The sequence below is a fragment of the Camelus dromedarius genome, chromosome 23, assembly GCF_036321535.1.
Source record: "Camelus dromedarius isolate mCamDro1 chromosome 23, mCamDro1.pat, whole genome shotgun sequence".
NCBI classification, from domain to species: domain Eukaryota; kingdom Metazoa; phylum Chordata; class Mammalia; order Artiodactyla; family Camelidae; genus Camelus; species Camelus dromedarius.
The window spans coordinates 23635842-23651564 of NC_087458.1; the positions used below are offsets into that span (position 1 = coordinate 23635842).

The window sequence follows — 15723 nt, forward strand, 5'->3', positions numbered from 1 at the left end:
AGAGTTGCCTCTGTTTTTTCCCTACAGCTTTTGACTCCAAAACTGTTCTTGAAATGGATGGGGCCTTGCCGTTCCTTCCTCTCTGTCTTAAGATGTCACGTTGGCAGAGCATGCTCCTTGAGTCCTTCCAGCCGCAGCTTCTCCCTGCTGCCCTCAGCTCTAATCTCCTTCTAGGTGTAGCACCATGGCAACAGGCCCAGCCTAGAGCCCAGGAACCTTGTTTGTGTTACCTGAGCGGCTGGATGCAGCCTGAGGAAGAGAAGAAGGAATATTATCCTGTCCTGCAGCCTGTTTGGGAGATGGCTTCATGTTCTGTTGTATGTGTGTCTGTTCTGCTACTGAAGACTTGAAATTACACCTGGAAAACATTTAGCCAAAGATGCTATCAGGAACCGAAGGCAGCAGGGGAAACCATCTTCTCTTGGTTCTCGTCTTCTAAACAGAGAGTTGTTTCCTGAGATGTAGTTCAGAAAGTGACTTGCTCTACCGTGACATGTGGCGCCGCTATGATTTGGGGTTGCACTGCACGATGGCTGTACGGTTGCTTCATGTAGGTAGACATTTATTTGGTTTGAAATACAATTAATTTATGTTTTCGAATATCTTCCTAGAGAATTTAAGAAACAAAAGTCAGCCTCCTTCTATTTTAAATATGCCTCATCTTTTCTGTTGAGAGACTCACTCTCAGAGCAGGAGAGGGTTTTCCCCTCCAAGCAACTCCTCCTGGGAAAATGGGCTGGAATTGTTGTTTCGTATGTGTTTTAAGAAAGCTGGCAATATCCTGTTGCCTAAGCCAGGCTTCCTATGAAGTATATTGGGAAAGGTTGGTAATTACCTTAAAGTAAAATTGTTTTTGCATTTAGTTACTTATAATTGGTGCGCTGTGTTGACAGTATCTAACATGTCATTGTCTTAACCAATAGAACGAAAGGAAGTAAATGCGGAGCCATTACATTGTTTTGTTTTTACGTATAAAACACTAGGCAGCTTTTGTGCATACTTTGTGTTATCAATAGTAAATATAATTACTGATGTTTTTTGCCTTAAAAAGACTGCTGAATATTAGAACACACTTTTTCACTCCAAACATTAAATGGTGACTGTTTTTTGATGTGTGTGGAAAAGAAGAATGAACTAAAATCCTGTTGCTAAAGATGTTCCTAACTGTATGGATTTGATTAAACAGTGTTAGAATGGAAACAGAAGGGAAAGAGCAGCCTTCAGTGCTGGTTCCCCATCTCTCATTACTTTATAATTTAACTGAAAGCTACTGTGGCACTAGGTATTTCGAGTGTTAACATGGTTATTTCAAGCAAGTCAATGAGGCTGCTTATTTCATGTGTTTTACAAAAACAAATGTCTTTACACAAGGCATTTCTTTTTATCCCTATTACTAGGTACTTCTGCTTGAAACATGTGTATTTAACGCCGGGCATTTCAGTCAATAAATACTATAATTATTGAGTAAAACTGCATGGCTAGCCAGTTCTAGATTCAAGAATATTGTGTCTCCTGTTGTTTGGCTTCGTTTATTCCCCCAAGGGGAAGGCAGTGGAGTACTGGCTTCTGCAGTAACAAAAGTGCTTCGCAGCATTTTTTTTTTTTTTTTTTAAACAACTCGGGGACAGAACCAGCCAGGATGCCTGAAAGGCTGACAAAGATCTGTACTTCTAGAGGAGCGTTTGAACGTTTCTTTTGAGGGTGGGAAGTTTCTTCAAGGCATTTTTTTCTTTATTCACATTTGTACAGTAAAGCATAGATAGAACCAAAATCTTGCCAGAAAAGAATTCCATATTGAGGTGGAAATCAGACCTTTTGAAAAGCAGGGTCTTGTGCTGAAAAATTTGGCTTTGGGGTGTGTGTGTGTGTGTTCATTCTGCCAAAGCAGAAAGAAACAGAATGAAGATTCCGCCACTACTGTTTTGTCAGTGATAGCAGAGGACAAAGCTATAGCATGGGTAAAAAAAAAGGAATAACACCTTTGCATAAAAAAGAACCCAAGATAACCTTGGATAGTATATATTTCTCCATCTCCAGTACACAAATGAGGATAAAAACAATGTCTGTGATGGGGCATTGAGCGCCCTTGAGACTAATAAAATTATAGTAAATTTTTGTGTTTTGTTTGAAAAAAGAAAAAGTGTGTGTGTGTGCATGCACATACAAATATATATGGTTTATATGTGCCACAGGAATATGGTATTATTATTATTACTACTACTATTATTATTATTATTACAGATTAACTGTGAATTTGCTCCTTGTTTAGTTCTCCCTTAGGCGTTTTTACCTTTGCTGTGAGTCTCCACTGCATTTGACCTTTATTTCTTCGTTGGCTAATGGTTACACCATCATAAATATCTTTTTGTACTCTTAGGTCTCGTGGGCTGCCTAAACTAAAAGAGTCCCGCTCCCATGAGTCCTTGCTGAGCCCGTGCAGTGCAGTGGAATGCCTGGACCTAGGCAGAGGGGAGCCTGTGTCCGTGAAGCCACTGCACAGCAGCATCCTTGGCCAAGACTTCTGCTTTGAGGTAAAAATGTAGGAAGAAGTAAGAGCAATGAGACAGCAAAGAGGTTTTCTGTCCAGTCTTCTTGTGGTTCCATTACTATGGTGTTGATGATCCAATCATCTTAACTGGTTTTCAGTTGCTGAAAATTGCCTACTTGCGGGAAGGAAATTGGAAATCTGCTAACCTAATTATGTCGGTGATCGATGTTATTAATGACTGCTTCTCATTCCTTTTGGCCTACTTCTGCTTTCAAAATAAGTGAGTTCTTAGTGCATTCTCAGCAGAGGTCACAAGACTAATTTATTAAGTTAGTATTTTAATTTTTTAGTATTGATAAAGATATCACCTAAGACATTATTTTTCTCCCCAAAGCCTAAGCCCCCAATTTTAATGATTCTTTGAGGAAGTTGACCAAAACCATATTTTTTCTAACTAAAACATGGGCAGTTCGAGATCTGGGACCATGTGTTAATTCTTTTTGTAATCCCTGCACCCAGCCCAGTCCCTGGCATGTTGCAGGTGCCTGATTTCTTGAATGAACAAGTAGCCCTTCACCAGAGAACTGTGACTATCACCTTTTATAAGGTCGTTTTCGCCTCCCAAACTAAATGTACACAATTGGCCATTTGCAAAGTTAATTTCAAAACCATCCGTGTGCTTGTTAGGGTTATGATTTAATCAGTTAGCATGAACTTACAAATTTGCTAGTGATGAGTCCTGTGTTAGATGTTGTAGAAGTTGAAAGACGTTTGATACCTGTTGTTGGGGACCTGCACTATCCACAGGGCAAGCCACATGGGTAATTTTAAATTTTATTAAACCCAAATGTTAGACTTCAATGTGTAAATAAAATAAAATTATCAATGAAAATTTTTACATTTTTTAAACTAAGGCTTTAAAGTCTGATGTGTATTTTACACTTACAGCACATCTCAGTCTGGACTAGCTGTATTTCAGGTGCTCGCTAGCCATGTGTGGTTAGTAGCTACCATATTAGGGAGAACGTAACATCTGATCTAATTTACTAGGTTATAACCTGAGATTGAGTTAATATGTGGGCACCCTTTAGCAATTTGGGCAAGTCATTTATTGGTGATCTTTTTATAAAAGTCCCTTGAACTTTGCCGTATTTGTGGAACTCGGTTCGACAGATTGTATGCCAAGCGCAATGTTAGGTGCTAGGCATAGAGAAAACGTGTTTCATTTTTAAAGGACAGTGGTAATAATTGTCAGGCTAACCTAATGAATGACTGCACGTCAACAGATTGGTTGCCTAGTAGAGGAGAAATGGGTTGCAGAGTGATTCAATACTGGTAACTCCTTTTCAATTTCATGTAGTTCCCTTCTGTAATATTATACTGAAGGCAGTCCCGAGAAATTTGGTAAACTGTTTTAGAGACTCTCTCCCCTTTCTAGTTATTTTTTAGTAAGTCACTTAGAATTTAGCATATTTATTTGCAGGTAATTTTTACAGGTTTAAATTTAATTAAAGGTCTTTAGTTTTGTTCCTTCTAAACTGTAGGCCAGTTTTAGGTTCCTGAGCTGAATTCTCGATGGCCTTGGTCTTCATACCTGGAGATGAATATAGATGCTATCCAGATAATAAAGGCAGAAAGTGAATGTGGTTGTAGATACAGATCACACAAAACCAGCAAATGTCATTTTGATTTCCAGGTCGTATAATTTGGATTCCTAGCATATCCCTAACTCTTAAATGATACAACTCGGAAGATAGAGCCCTCAAGCCCCATGTTTCCTTGTCCTTATCTCTGATGTTTATGTTGAAGGTTACCTACTTAAGTGGAAGTAAATGCTTCAGCTGCAACTCTGCTTCAGAGAGAGATAAGTGGATGGAAAACCTTCGCAGGACAGTTCAACCAAATAAGGTAATGGTGACTTTGAATGTCTAAAAACTGTATAACTCTATAAGCAGTAAGTTGATAGAAGGTAGATACAGTAATAATACCTTAAATTTGATAGAACTTGTAAAGCACGTGTACATGTTATATCATTTTATGCTCAAAATAATCCTATTGCAGATATTATCATGATTTTGCCAGTGTAGATAAGAAGACTCAGACAAGTGATTTTACCAAGTACATGATAGAAATGGGACTAGAACACGAAGTTTCTTACTTACTTACTTTATTTTATTTGCAGAGAGCTAATTCAGTTGCCACGAGGCTGTCTATATGAGAACTTACAGGATGATTTTTTTTAACTCAAGTAAAATGAGGGTGTATGTGGCTCTCTGAGAGCTTGCTATTATCTTGAAAATGAGATAGAAATCCCCTTCATTACTTATTGATTGCCCTTAACGAAGTACATAACGTCACCTACTTTAAGAGGAGAATGTTCTCCTTCTGGGATTTGAGCTCTCACACACAACTTTGCTGCTTCTTTGTAGGACAACTGCAGACGAGCTGAGAATGTCCTCCGTTTATGGATCATTGAAGCCAAGGACCTCGCCCCTAAAAAGAAATACTTCTGTGAACTGTGCCTTGACGACACCCTCTTCGCTCGTACAACCAGCAAGACCAAAGCAGACAATATTTTCTGGGGCGAACATTTTGAGTTCTACAGCCTTCCACATCTTCATAGCATCACAGTTCACATTTATAAAGATGTGGAAAAAAAGAAAAAAAAAGACAAGAATAATTATGTAGGGCTCGTCAACATCCCCACTGCCAGTGTGACTGGTCGCCAGTTTGTGGAAAAGTGGTATCCAGTAAGCACGCCTACACCCAACAAAGGAAAGACAGGAGGACCTTCTATTCGGATTAAATCACGTTTCCAAACTATCACCATTCTGCCTATGGAGCAATACAAAGAATTTGCAGAATTTGTCACCAGCAACTACACCATGTTGTGTTCTGTTCTTGAACCAGTAATTAGCGTGAGAAATAAAGAGGAGTTGGCCTGTGCCTTAGTGCACATTCTTCAGAGTACTGGCAGAGCAAAGGTAAGTGGGAAAGGAGGATTGCATTACCCCAGCTCTCTTCCCTACCTTTTATGAAGAAGCAAACACGTATTTACTGCGGTGATTCACATTAGAGAAATGTGCTTTGCTATATTGGTTCAAAAAAAAAAAAATTAGGAAGGAAACCTATTAGTGGTTCTTAGATCCAGAAAAGCTGGGGATTATAGAAGTAAAGAAGTAAAATGGAGAAACGAACAAGTATTCATTTAAAGTCCACTTGCAATGGAATATAGATACCACAGCTCGCCCTTTTATTGTCTGACAAAATAAATGGTGGATTTGGTGTGATAAGCCCACAGTGTGTTCAAGATTGTTTATATTTAGTTCTGAAGTGTGTTGTATGATGATTCTACTCCAATATTTTAAGTTAAGATTGACTGATGACTGTAACCCATAGTCACAGAAAGAAGTATTCCAGAAGCATGCTGGTAATTCACAGGAGTCTTCATGAGAGTAACATCTAAATTTGGAATTAAAATACTCAGGGGGTATTATTTGTTAGCTGTCTTACGATAGCCTTAGTTTCAATCCAACCTGGAAAGAAGTAAAAATTCAGGAAGATGGAAAAGAGAAGTATGCTAATTCTATGAAGAACACTGAACAATCAATAGAGTCTTTGATCAGCCTGAACTGTAGTGATTATCGCCTCTGTGAGGCATAGTCACTTAACAAGGCTAAGTTTCCATTATCTTGTATGCAAATTGGTCATGGTAAAATTGTGTTTTAGATCTAGAGGAGTTCACAGCTAGAATAATTTTTTTAGAACCAAATAATAAAGATAAATGTTTTTAAGATTTCTTGATACAAATCAGAATATATCAATATATTCAGTATTTAACACCTTATCTAAATGCTTTCCTATTGATGATCATTTTTATGGTTGAATTTTCTGCTTATAATTTTGAGCTTTGTGGTGTTAACAAAGGTGTCTTTGAAATTTGAGTCTCATCCTTGAAATTGTATGGATATGTTCTTTCTGTTCTTCATTTGCTCAGGTTCTAGGATATATGTAGGATTTTTTAGCAGATTTATTGAGGTACAATTTATATGCCATAAACTACCCATTTGAAGTGAAAAATTGAGTGAGTTTTGACAGACTATGCACCTATGGAAACCACAGCAATCAAGATACAGAATGTTGAGGAGAAGGTATAGCTCAGAGGTAGAGTGTGTGCTTAGCATGCACGAGGTCCTGGGTTTAATCCCTAGTACCTCCATTTAAAAAAAAAAAAAACCTAATTACCTCCCCCCAAAATAAAAATAAAAAATAAATTAAAAAAAAAGATACAGCATGTTGCCATCACTCCCAGATTTCTTCCTGTCCCTTAGCATAAGAGTTTTAATGGTGATTCCTAAGTCTATAAGTCTTGTACACTGAGCTACCCCCAAATAAATCCCATTAATGTTTAAAATGCTAAATTCTAAAGTGAAAGTAGATCTGCACATTCCCTTTGTATTTGGTTTTGGAGACTTTTGAAGTACCTAATGAACAGATAACATTCAAAATACATGATGTTATCCCGTTACAAATTGAACAACAGTAAACATTGAATAAGTTCGAATGTTAGGTCAAGAAATTTCCTATTGATACTGAGGACCAATTTGTAACTATTATATATGAGACACTTAATATGTGTCAGAAACTCTTAAATGCTGGAAATAAAGAGTTGAATAAAAATAGATGCTGTCTTTGGTCTCATGGGGTTTACAGTCTTCTGGGGAAAACATGTTAATCAAATAATTACAGAAATAAATGTGTGATTACAGTGAAAAGTGCAGTTGTAAAAAAGATACATGGTGCTGTGAGAATGAGGATTAAGGGGACTTGACTCATGGAGTTGAGGGCCGTGCTGGTCAGAGAAGGCTTCACTGAGGAAGCGATACGCAAACTAAAATCCAAAGGATCTGAGGAATGAAGTCCATGATGGTGGGGGCAGAGCGAGGGTGGGCGTGAAGCAGAACGGAGAACAGCGTTTGTAAAAAGCCCTGTGAATAGACAATGTTTTGTGGTAGAAAGGGCTTGATGTATTCAAGGGCTGAAAAATGGGTTCTTGAGACTGGAGCACAAAGCAGAGAGAATGGCACCAGATGAGGCTGGGAAGGCAGATAGAACAGAAAATACAGAGGCTGGTCAGCCACATTCTGCATCATGGTCTTTATCAAAAGCGCATGAAAAACCTCTGAAGGAATTTTAATTTTTTTTTTTAGTTTCAAACTTAGGTGGTGACACCTTAGATTTTACCCTAACTTTTTTCTTTCAAATGAATCTAGTAGCTTTAGTTTTAAAGGCGTGTTCCCAAGATGTCTAATATTTCATCAGTCTCTTGTAATGTATATTATTTATTCAGTTGCTTTCTGCCTGACTGAACATTATTCTACCAGGATTTTCTGACCGACTTGGTGATGTCTGAGGTGGATCGCTGTGGAGAGCATGATGTCTTGATCTTCAGAGAGAACACCATTGCCACCAAGTCCATTGAGGAGTACCTCAAGTTGGTGGGACAGCAGTATCTTCATGATGCACTAGGTATGGAGAAGAAAAACACCTGTTTTCTTTCTTTTCCCTTTCGATGTTTATTTCACCCTCATGAAACAGCCAAATTGAACTCAAACTCTGCGATGTTATAGTTAGTGCTAGCTGATTAAAGTGTTGAAGGTGGCATTTCAGGTGTCAGAAGTCCCTGCAGTTGTCACCAGTGGAGGAACAACAGATTGGTGTCTTACAGTATGTACGGAAGGAGAAAGGCCATCAGCATGTGCAGCTGCCCCCAGGCCCTCGAGTTCCTGAGATGCTGAGGTGCCCAGTTATGTTAGTAACATCAGTAACAAGATGCCACTACTAGGAGACTTGTTTCTCCCAAAGTGCCAGGCATTTATATCATGATATAAGTATATACCTGAGTCTTAAAAGTGTTAGCCTTTGTTATCATGCATGAAAAATGAAGAGACTCTTGCCAATTTCCACAACTCCCAGTTTCTGCCTTTAAGGCCTACAGAATTTGTCACAATAACTAATTTTTCTCCTATCAGTCGTTCTTGTTGACTCGTCCACTCATTTGCAGTTCCAGCCTTGGTCATGAAACTCAGGAGTTAACCACTAGCATAAGGCACCGTGCTGGGGACTTTGATGTACATTACGGTAAAGCAGACATGAGTTCTTTGAAGAACAGCATCGTGTTCTTTCTCTCCATATCCCCAGTACTTCACACAGAATGTAAAGCAGCGCTAGCCTAAAGAAACATAATGTGAGCCAAATGTGAGTAATTTAAATTTTCTGGTAGTCACAGTATAAAAAGTGTAAAGAGAAACAGGTGAAAATTAATTTTAATAACATTGTATTTAACCCAGTGTATCCAGATATTATTTAGCAGTTTATCAATATAAAAATGATTAATGAAGTATTTTACTTTTTTCATACTAACTCTTTAAAACTGAGTGTATTTTACATTACAGCTTCAGTTTGCACGAGCCACATTTAAAGTGCTCAGCAGTCACGTGTGACCGTCAAGAGTACACAGTAAGATATGTCAAATGAATGGATAAACCTTTGCCCCTCTGGCACCTACAGCATAGAGAGATAAGAAAGCTAAGGGTGTCCCTATAACCAAAAAGGAAGGGAATCCTATGCCTTTGCAAATAATTTTAAAAACTGATCCTAGCTGATGGAATTATAAAATTTCTCTTGCGAAGTACATTTACGAAGTGTATGTAGTTTGAAGAGTAGCAAGATCATATAAAAACAGAGACTGGACTAGGGAAGCAGCAGGGATTAGCGTAGGGGAGAGAAGCTCCTGTACAAAAAGTGCAGAGACGCCAGAGAACCAGGCAGGTTGGGAATAAAACCACTTAGCTGGAAAATGACGTGAAAAGACAAGTCAACAACAAAAAAGATTAGAAAAACAATTAGAACCACTTAGTAGAGAGCCTGACTGCCTGGCCGAGGAGTTCAGGTGAGCCACTGGAAGTTTTGAGCAGGGTGTTTTCAATACAGTCAATAACAGTGATTTAAATGGGTTGGTGAAGAAAGCAGCTGAAAGCAGAGACCAGTTAAGAAGCCAATGCAGTAAGGAAGGCAAGAAACAACAAGACTCTGAGTGAGGCGATCGCCAAGAGTCAGAGAAAAGGTAGATCTGAGAAGTATTAAAGAGGTTGAACTGATTGGATATGGCAACTTTTCAGTTTGTGGGAAGGGGCAGGGGGTGGTAGGGGAGATCAGATATTACAGTGAACTGGGGGCCTTTTGAGGGACAAGGTAAATGGTAAGATTCTTAATAGAAATAGAGAACACAGGAGAGGTAGACTTGAAAGAAGGAGAAATGACATTTCCACTTCACATATATTCAACTTGAAGTTCAAGTAGGAAATCCTAGGGCTTCTTGGTAGGAAATCCCAAGACATCTGTCCAGCTGGCTGTTGGAAATTTAGAACTAAGTTACCCGTGTGGAGGGAATCAGTGAAGCAACAAGATTACAGGAGGAGGCAGAGAATAGGGCCCAAGACAGATCTTCCAGTACACCTGGTTTCTGGTGTCTAAGGAAGAAGAGAAATCAGAGAAGTGATCAGAGGCAGCATGCATACACACATACAAAAAAAGAAAGAAATCCCAGAAGGTCCTGAGTCTTTGACACCAAGAGAAAAAGAAGTATCAATGGAGGCAGAGATTGAGGAGGGTAAAGATTGAAAAATAAAAATGGCTATTCAGTCGGCAACTTGCAGATGATTAGTGATGACGAGGACCACGCTCAGGAGGACAGGGGCTGGGCTGAAAGGGTGAAAGTGAATGACTTCTCAAGAAACAGGACCACTGTGTTTATGCGACCTAGACTCACTGAAGTAGCAATTAATTCCTACCCTGGAGAAATAAATTTTTTCTCTTCCTGCTTTCTATCTTTGTGTTTTTGTTTTCTTTTCTCTAAGTCATGTGCTTTAGTTTACGATCTAATGGGAATTTATAAGAAGCATGGTGAGAATGGATTTTCATTGACATTAGGCAAGGCACCAAATCATAGTCTCACAGAAAGAGCTCATTACAGTCAGATCATAAATTATATCTCATGGTTTGCTTTAATGATTTGTACTGCCTTATGAAAAGCACTGTTGAAGCTTCCCAAACAGCAGTCTATCCTGGGGAGGTAAAAGGGTAAATATTTGTTGACCATCTGCCTCTTAAAAATCAAATATTCATATTCTACCACTCTGCGTGCCAGACAGGATTTCCAGATGAAATCATTTCTGAAATGAAAGGGAGAGACAAGTCCTTTGATAGGACAGTTAATAATTAAATAGCTGATTGGCTCAATGAGACATGAAAATTAATTCAGTGAGCAGGGGAAGAAATTTAAGTTACCCCACAAAGATCTCTATTGTCATATTTGTAACCCAAGAGCCAGGGCCAGGGTGGTGGAAATGGCTGCTGCTTCACACAGAGCGCAGCCAAATTCATTGGTAAGCATCTTCAGGACAGAGATTCTGCTGTCTCCTTCCCATCTAACTCCCCGTATTTCTAGGTAGCCTTAACATCCTACCAGGATTTTTCTCCTGTATTTTATTTTTGTGGCAGAAATTCTGTTTTGAAAACAGCTTACAGCATGTGTCTTAGCGCCAGTGTAAATTCAGACTTACATTAAATGGCTGAAAATAGTAATAAGTGATTTTCCAATAGTAACCCTGAAGAATGGCAACATTTTCAGTTCCCGGAGAAGGACTCCTCTATTTTCACAGGATACTGTACTTGCTATGGCAGGAGCCTCTAACATGGTAATTGAGAAGGGTTTCACGGTGAGATTTAAATAAAAAGGCTTCACAGTGAAGTCTCAGTAAACAAAAAAATTAATTTAAATTAATAAGTACAGGTGAGCACTCAGTAATAAAAGTTTTGTTGTATTTCATACACTTTGGGCAAAAAAATAGATGTTATTTCCAGGTTGCCTGAAGAATTCTCAAGAGAAAACTGAGTTAAAAATTAGATAATACCTACCTGCTTTTTAGCCAGTCTTCATTTATCCTGATTAAAGGCATTACTCTTTATAGCACAGATTCTGCCTCAATTAGACTCAAATTAAATCTTCTACCTGTTAACCCCTTTTACCTTTCTAATTGAAATCACATAGCATGCTGATGTCCTGTAACACACAGGAAACACCATTTTCTGTGACTTGTAAAAAAGAAGTCCCTGAAAAGGCCTGATTTCCATCCTTGGTGACAGAGGCAAATTTCCTTTTAGCAATAATATGTCCATACCTACTGGCTTATTTCTACACATGAAATTTGGATGCTAGATAGTAATGAGTTAATGATTTACACAGAAGACACACCACAGGACATTCCAGGCATAAATTCATATTTAAACAGCATATTGAGTGCTCACCCTCTTTGGCCCTGGTCTCTTTTTCAAAGGCAAGAAAGCGAGCAGACATGAAGGGAGCATGGAATCTGTCTCAGTAATTGGTGGTCGGCTAAAGAGCTTCTAGGTGCAGGTCTATAAGACTTCGCCTTTCAGTGTGGTACTTTCCACACTATTGGACATAGGTTATAGTTTCAAAAGTGAAAAGAATTTTCTCAGTTTTGAAAGGTTTAAAATCTACCATAATCAGGTAAAAAGAAAAAAACAGATGAGGTAAGGATTTGTTCTTCCAGGAAATATCAGGCCTATCTCTACAGAGGATAGGATCTATGAACAGGGCTTCTAAGCTAAATGTATTTGGAAGAACATACACAGCTTATATAAAGGGATATTCTCCTGTGTGCTATGTTGAATGACTACCCCATTTCAAGAGGTAGGCCTGGAGACCCTCACTTGGTTATTTATTCTTCTAAAATAGTAAAAGCATTATTCATCCTGGTAGAGAGGCCTTATAATAAATGATGAATCCTACTAATTAAATATATTGGTGGTTTCAGATAAAAGATTTAACATTGTAGCATTGTTTAAAGTAGTATCATTATGATTTTTATAAATACCACGATGATGGTGATGTTAGTGAAGACTGTTTTCCCACTTTCGGGATAAGGAAAATAAACATGCTCTCTGGGAGGTGGTAAATAACTCTTGGCTTCCAGAGCAGGAACCCTCCGTGAAGAATCTTTTGTGCCCTCCATGTCAGGCATCAGAAAGAATTCCCCACTATACAGTTTTAGTACAAAAACCCTAAATTCTTTTATTCTATTCAGGAAAACACTATTTATAGCTGCACTATTCATCATCTTCTCTCTCCAAATAGGAGAGTTCATCAAAGCTTTGTATGAGTCAGATGAGAACTGTGAAGTGGATCCCAGCAAATGTTCATCCAGTGAGCTGACAGACCATCAGAGCAACCTGAAGATGTGCTGTGAGCTGGCTTTCTGCAAGATCATCAATTCTTACTGGTGAGCTGGTGTCAGTGCTTCATCCCCTGCGTATGGAACTTAAACGCCTCCAAGTAAAAGTGATCACACTGTTATTTCCTAACTAAAGGAAGGGCTTAGGGGAAAAATTGAAAGTTTCCCTCATACAGTTTTTCTAAAATCTAAACCTCCATTGTAAGCAGAAGTGTCTCTGAACTATCTACATAAATGTAACATTTCCCCAGAATATTAGCACCACATTCTCTTCTCTAATACCAGAAGAATTTTAAGGACTTTTTAACATGTTTGCTAGTGTCCAACAAGTGTGTTGACGGTTTTTGATCATTACGCCAACCCCAGCAATCGGTGAACTTTTGGAAGATTTTTGATGAACATTCTTTAGAGAGACTATGATACACTCTGGTAAACTACACAGTTTAGTCAGGAGCCTTGTGCCGTTTTCCCACTTTGCAAAACTAAATTTACACTGATCCCGAGTTTTGCAGCTTTGGATTTCCAGTCTCCATCGGAAGTTTCCACCACCTCTCAGCCATGAGTCAGGCAGAGCTCTGTTAGGCCCTCCTCCCAGCCTGGCTCTCTTGGGCCAGAGTGGGATCACCTGTGCTTTCTTGGGTTGTGGTTCTTTTCTACTGAGAGGTTTTGGTCTTTTTTTCCTTCCCCAGTGTTTTCCCTCGTGAGTTGAAAGAAGTGTTTGCGTCATGGAAGCAGCAGTGCCTGAACCGTGGCAAGCAGGACATCAGCGAGCGGCTCATCAGCGCCTCGCTGTTCCTCCGCTTTCTGTGCCCGGCCATCATGTCGCCCAGTCTCTTCAACCTCATGCAGGAATACCCTGACGACCGCACGTCTCGGACTCTAACGCTCATTGCCAAGGTCATCCAGAACCTGGCCAACTTTGCCAAGTAGGTGTAGCTACCATCACCACTTTTTAAAAAACATTGTTTAAAAAAGTACATGAGACCTAAAATTCAGGTGGTGGGGGCCACATCATTTATGTCATGTGATTGTCATTGTGATGTTACTAAAAATAGCAAAAAAAAATTGGACTCACTTTGAATTTTCACTTAATAGAGGAATGGTTAAATAACCTCTTCATTTAATGGACTGTCAGCAGCTGCTGCAAGTTATGTTAACAAAGTACCAATAATATGGAAAATGATAAAGATATATTAAATGAAAAGTGCTACTAAAAACTTTAGCTCCCCCCGCCACCCCAGAAAAGGATACCAAAGTGGTGCATATGCTTTTATCCCAGCAGTATGAAAACACAAAAACCTAAGTACAAGAAAGTTGGGAAGGCCAGTCAGACAGAATTCTGTGGTTACATTGTCTAGGACAGTTGGCTTGGCCCCTTCGAAAAAGTCAATGTCGTGAAAAATGGAAAGATGGAGGAGGGACTATACTAGATTAAATGAAACTAAATCCAGTACTTGAATCTTAATTGGATTTGAACTGGGAAAAAAAATTATAAAAATCATTTTGGGGACAATTGGTGAAACTTAAATACGATTATATATCAGATAATTTATTAATAATGTCTTTTAAAAGTTTTAGCGTGATGATGGCATTGATTTACATAACCATTATTACTTATTCTGGAGAAGTAGGTACTAATGTACCTAAAGCTTATGTCTACAATTCGGTTTAAAACAGTTCAATCAAAAAAAAGTACATGTATATGTAGAGAGAGTGAAAACAAACTTGGTAACATGTGAACAATGGGTTAATGTAGGTGAATGGTTGGGTGTACATTGTATTCTTTCCATTTTTCTGTAGCTTTAAATTTTTCAAAACAAAGTTAGGTGAAAGCAGTTGGGGAAGAAATGCACTGAAATGGAAACAGCAGATATATTTGGGTGATGGAATGGGTACACACCCTTTTTTCTTCTTTGAATTGTTTTCAACTTTTTCTTAAATTTGTTTAATTTTTATAATTTATAGAAAATAATTTTAAGAAATCACTGAGAAGGAATTCACACTGGCAGAATCAATCCCAGATTTACTCAATATTGAAGCTTAAGGATAAGTTTCTAGTAGCAATGTATTGAAGGAAAAAATTTGAACTTTAACGAGACATTGTTTTCTAGCATATAACAGTGGCTTTTTAGAAGTGCACTGTTTTAACTTTGTGTGCCCCTGAAATATGCATGTTGACCCATATTTGAGCTAATTCTTGTCCAAGTTGTTTCTAGTTTATTTGGGAACATGTTTTATGGACTTGAGCTGGGCCCGGAAGGCAGCTAGAACCTAGACAGGCACAGAGGAGAGGGCGTTCTTCTCTAGCACAAGCGAGGTCTTGGAGAGGAAAAAGAAGGTAACATATTTGGGAGACTTTGAAGAAGCTGGTGATATTGAAGGTTTATACTGATGACGAATGTTTATACTGACTTTAAATACCAGAAAAAAAGACTTTTGTCTTTCCCCTGGAGAGAACAGAAAGCTATTCAAAGTTTTTGAGTATTAACATAATATTAAGAAAGTATATTTTAGTATTTATCACTCACAGATATAAACAAATTAGTCACCTATCCCCCCCCCACAAAAAAGTGTGAATTCAATTCAAAGTGATCACATCTTTTCCTGAATATGCTCTTTCTCATTTTCATTCCCTCTACTTTAGATTTGGTAACAAAGAGGAATACATGGCCTTCATGAATGACTTTCTAGAACACGAGTGGGGTGGAATGAAGCGCTTTCTTCTGGAGATCTCTAATCCTGACACCATCTCAAACACCCCAGGCTTTGATGGCTACATTGATCTGGGCCGAGAGCTTTCAGTTTTGCATTCCTTACTATGGGAAGTGGTTTCCCAACTTGATAAGGTAAAGTAGGCTGGAAGGACAATGGGAGATGGGAGGCAGAGAATCCTAAAGGGCCTGAATTCTGGAGAGT

General features: G+C 38.6%; 1 protein-coding gene across 10 annotated transcripts in view; it reads left to right on the forward strand.

Moving 5' to 3' along the window:
- Window positions 1-15723, forward strand: part of RASAL2 (RAS protein activator like 2) — a 302791-nt gene that overhangs the window by 263251 nt on the left and 23817 nt on the right. For all 10 annotated transcript variants that reach the window (XM_031435709.2, XM_031435711.2, XM_031435712.2 and 7 more), the window contains 7 exons: window positions 2378-2531; window positions 4298-4396; window positions 4918-5472; window positions 7873-8017; window positions 12711-12855; window positions 13497-13733; window positions 15452-15653. In XM_031435709.2, coding sequence (XP_031291569.1) covers window positions 2378-2531; window positions 4298-4396; window positions 4918-5472; window positions 7873-8017; window positions 12711-12855; window positions 13497-13733; window positions 15452-15653 — 1537 coding nt within the window. The remainder of the gene's footprint in view (window positions 1-2377; window positions 2532-4297; window positions 4397-4917; window positions 5473-7872; window positions 8018-12710; window positions 12856-13496; window positions 13734-15451; window positions 15654-15723) is intronic.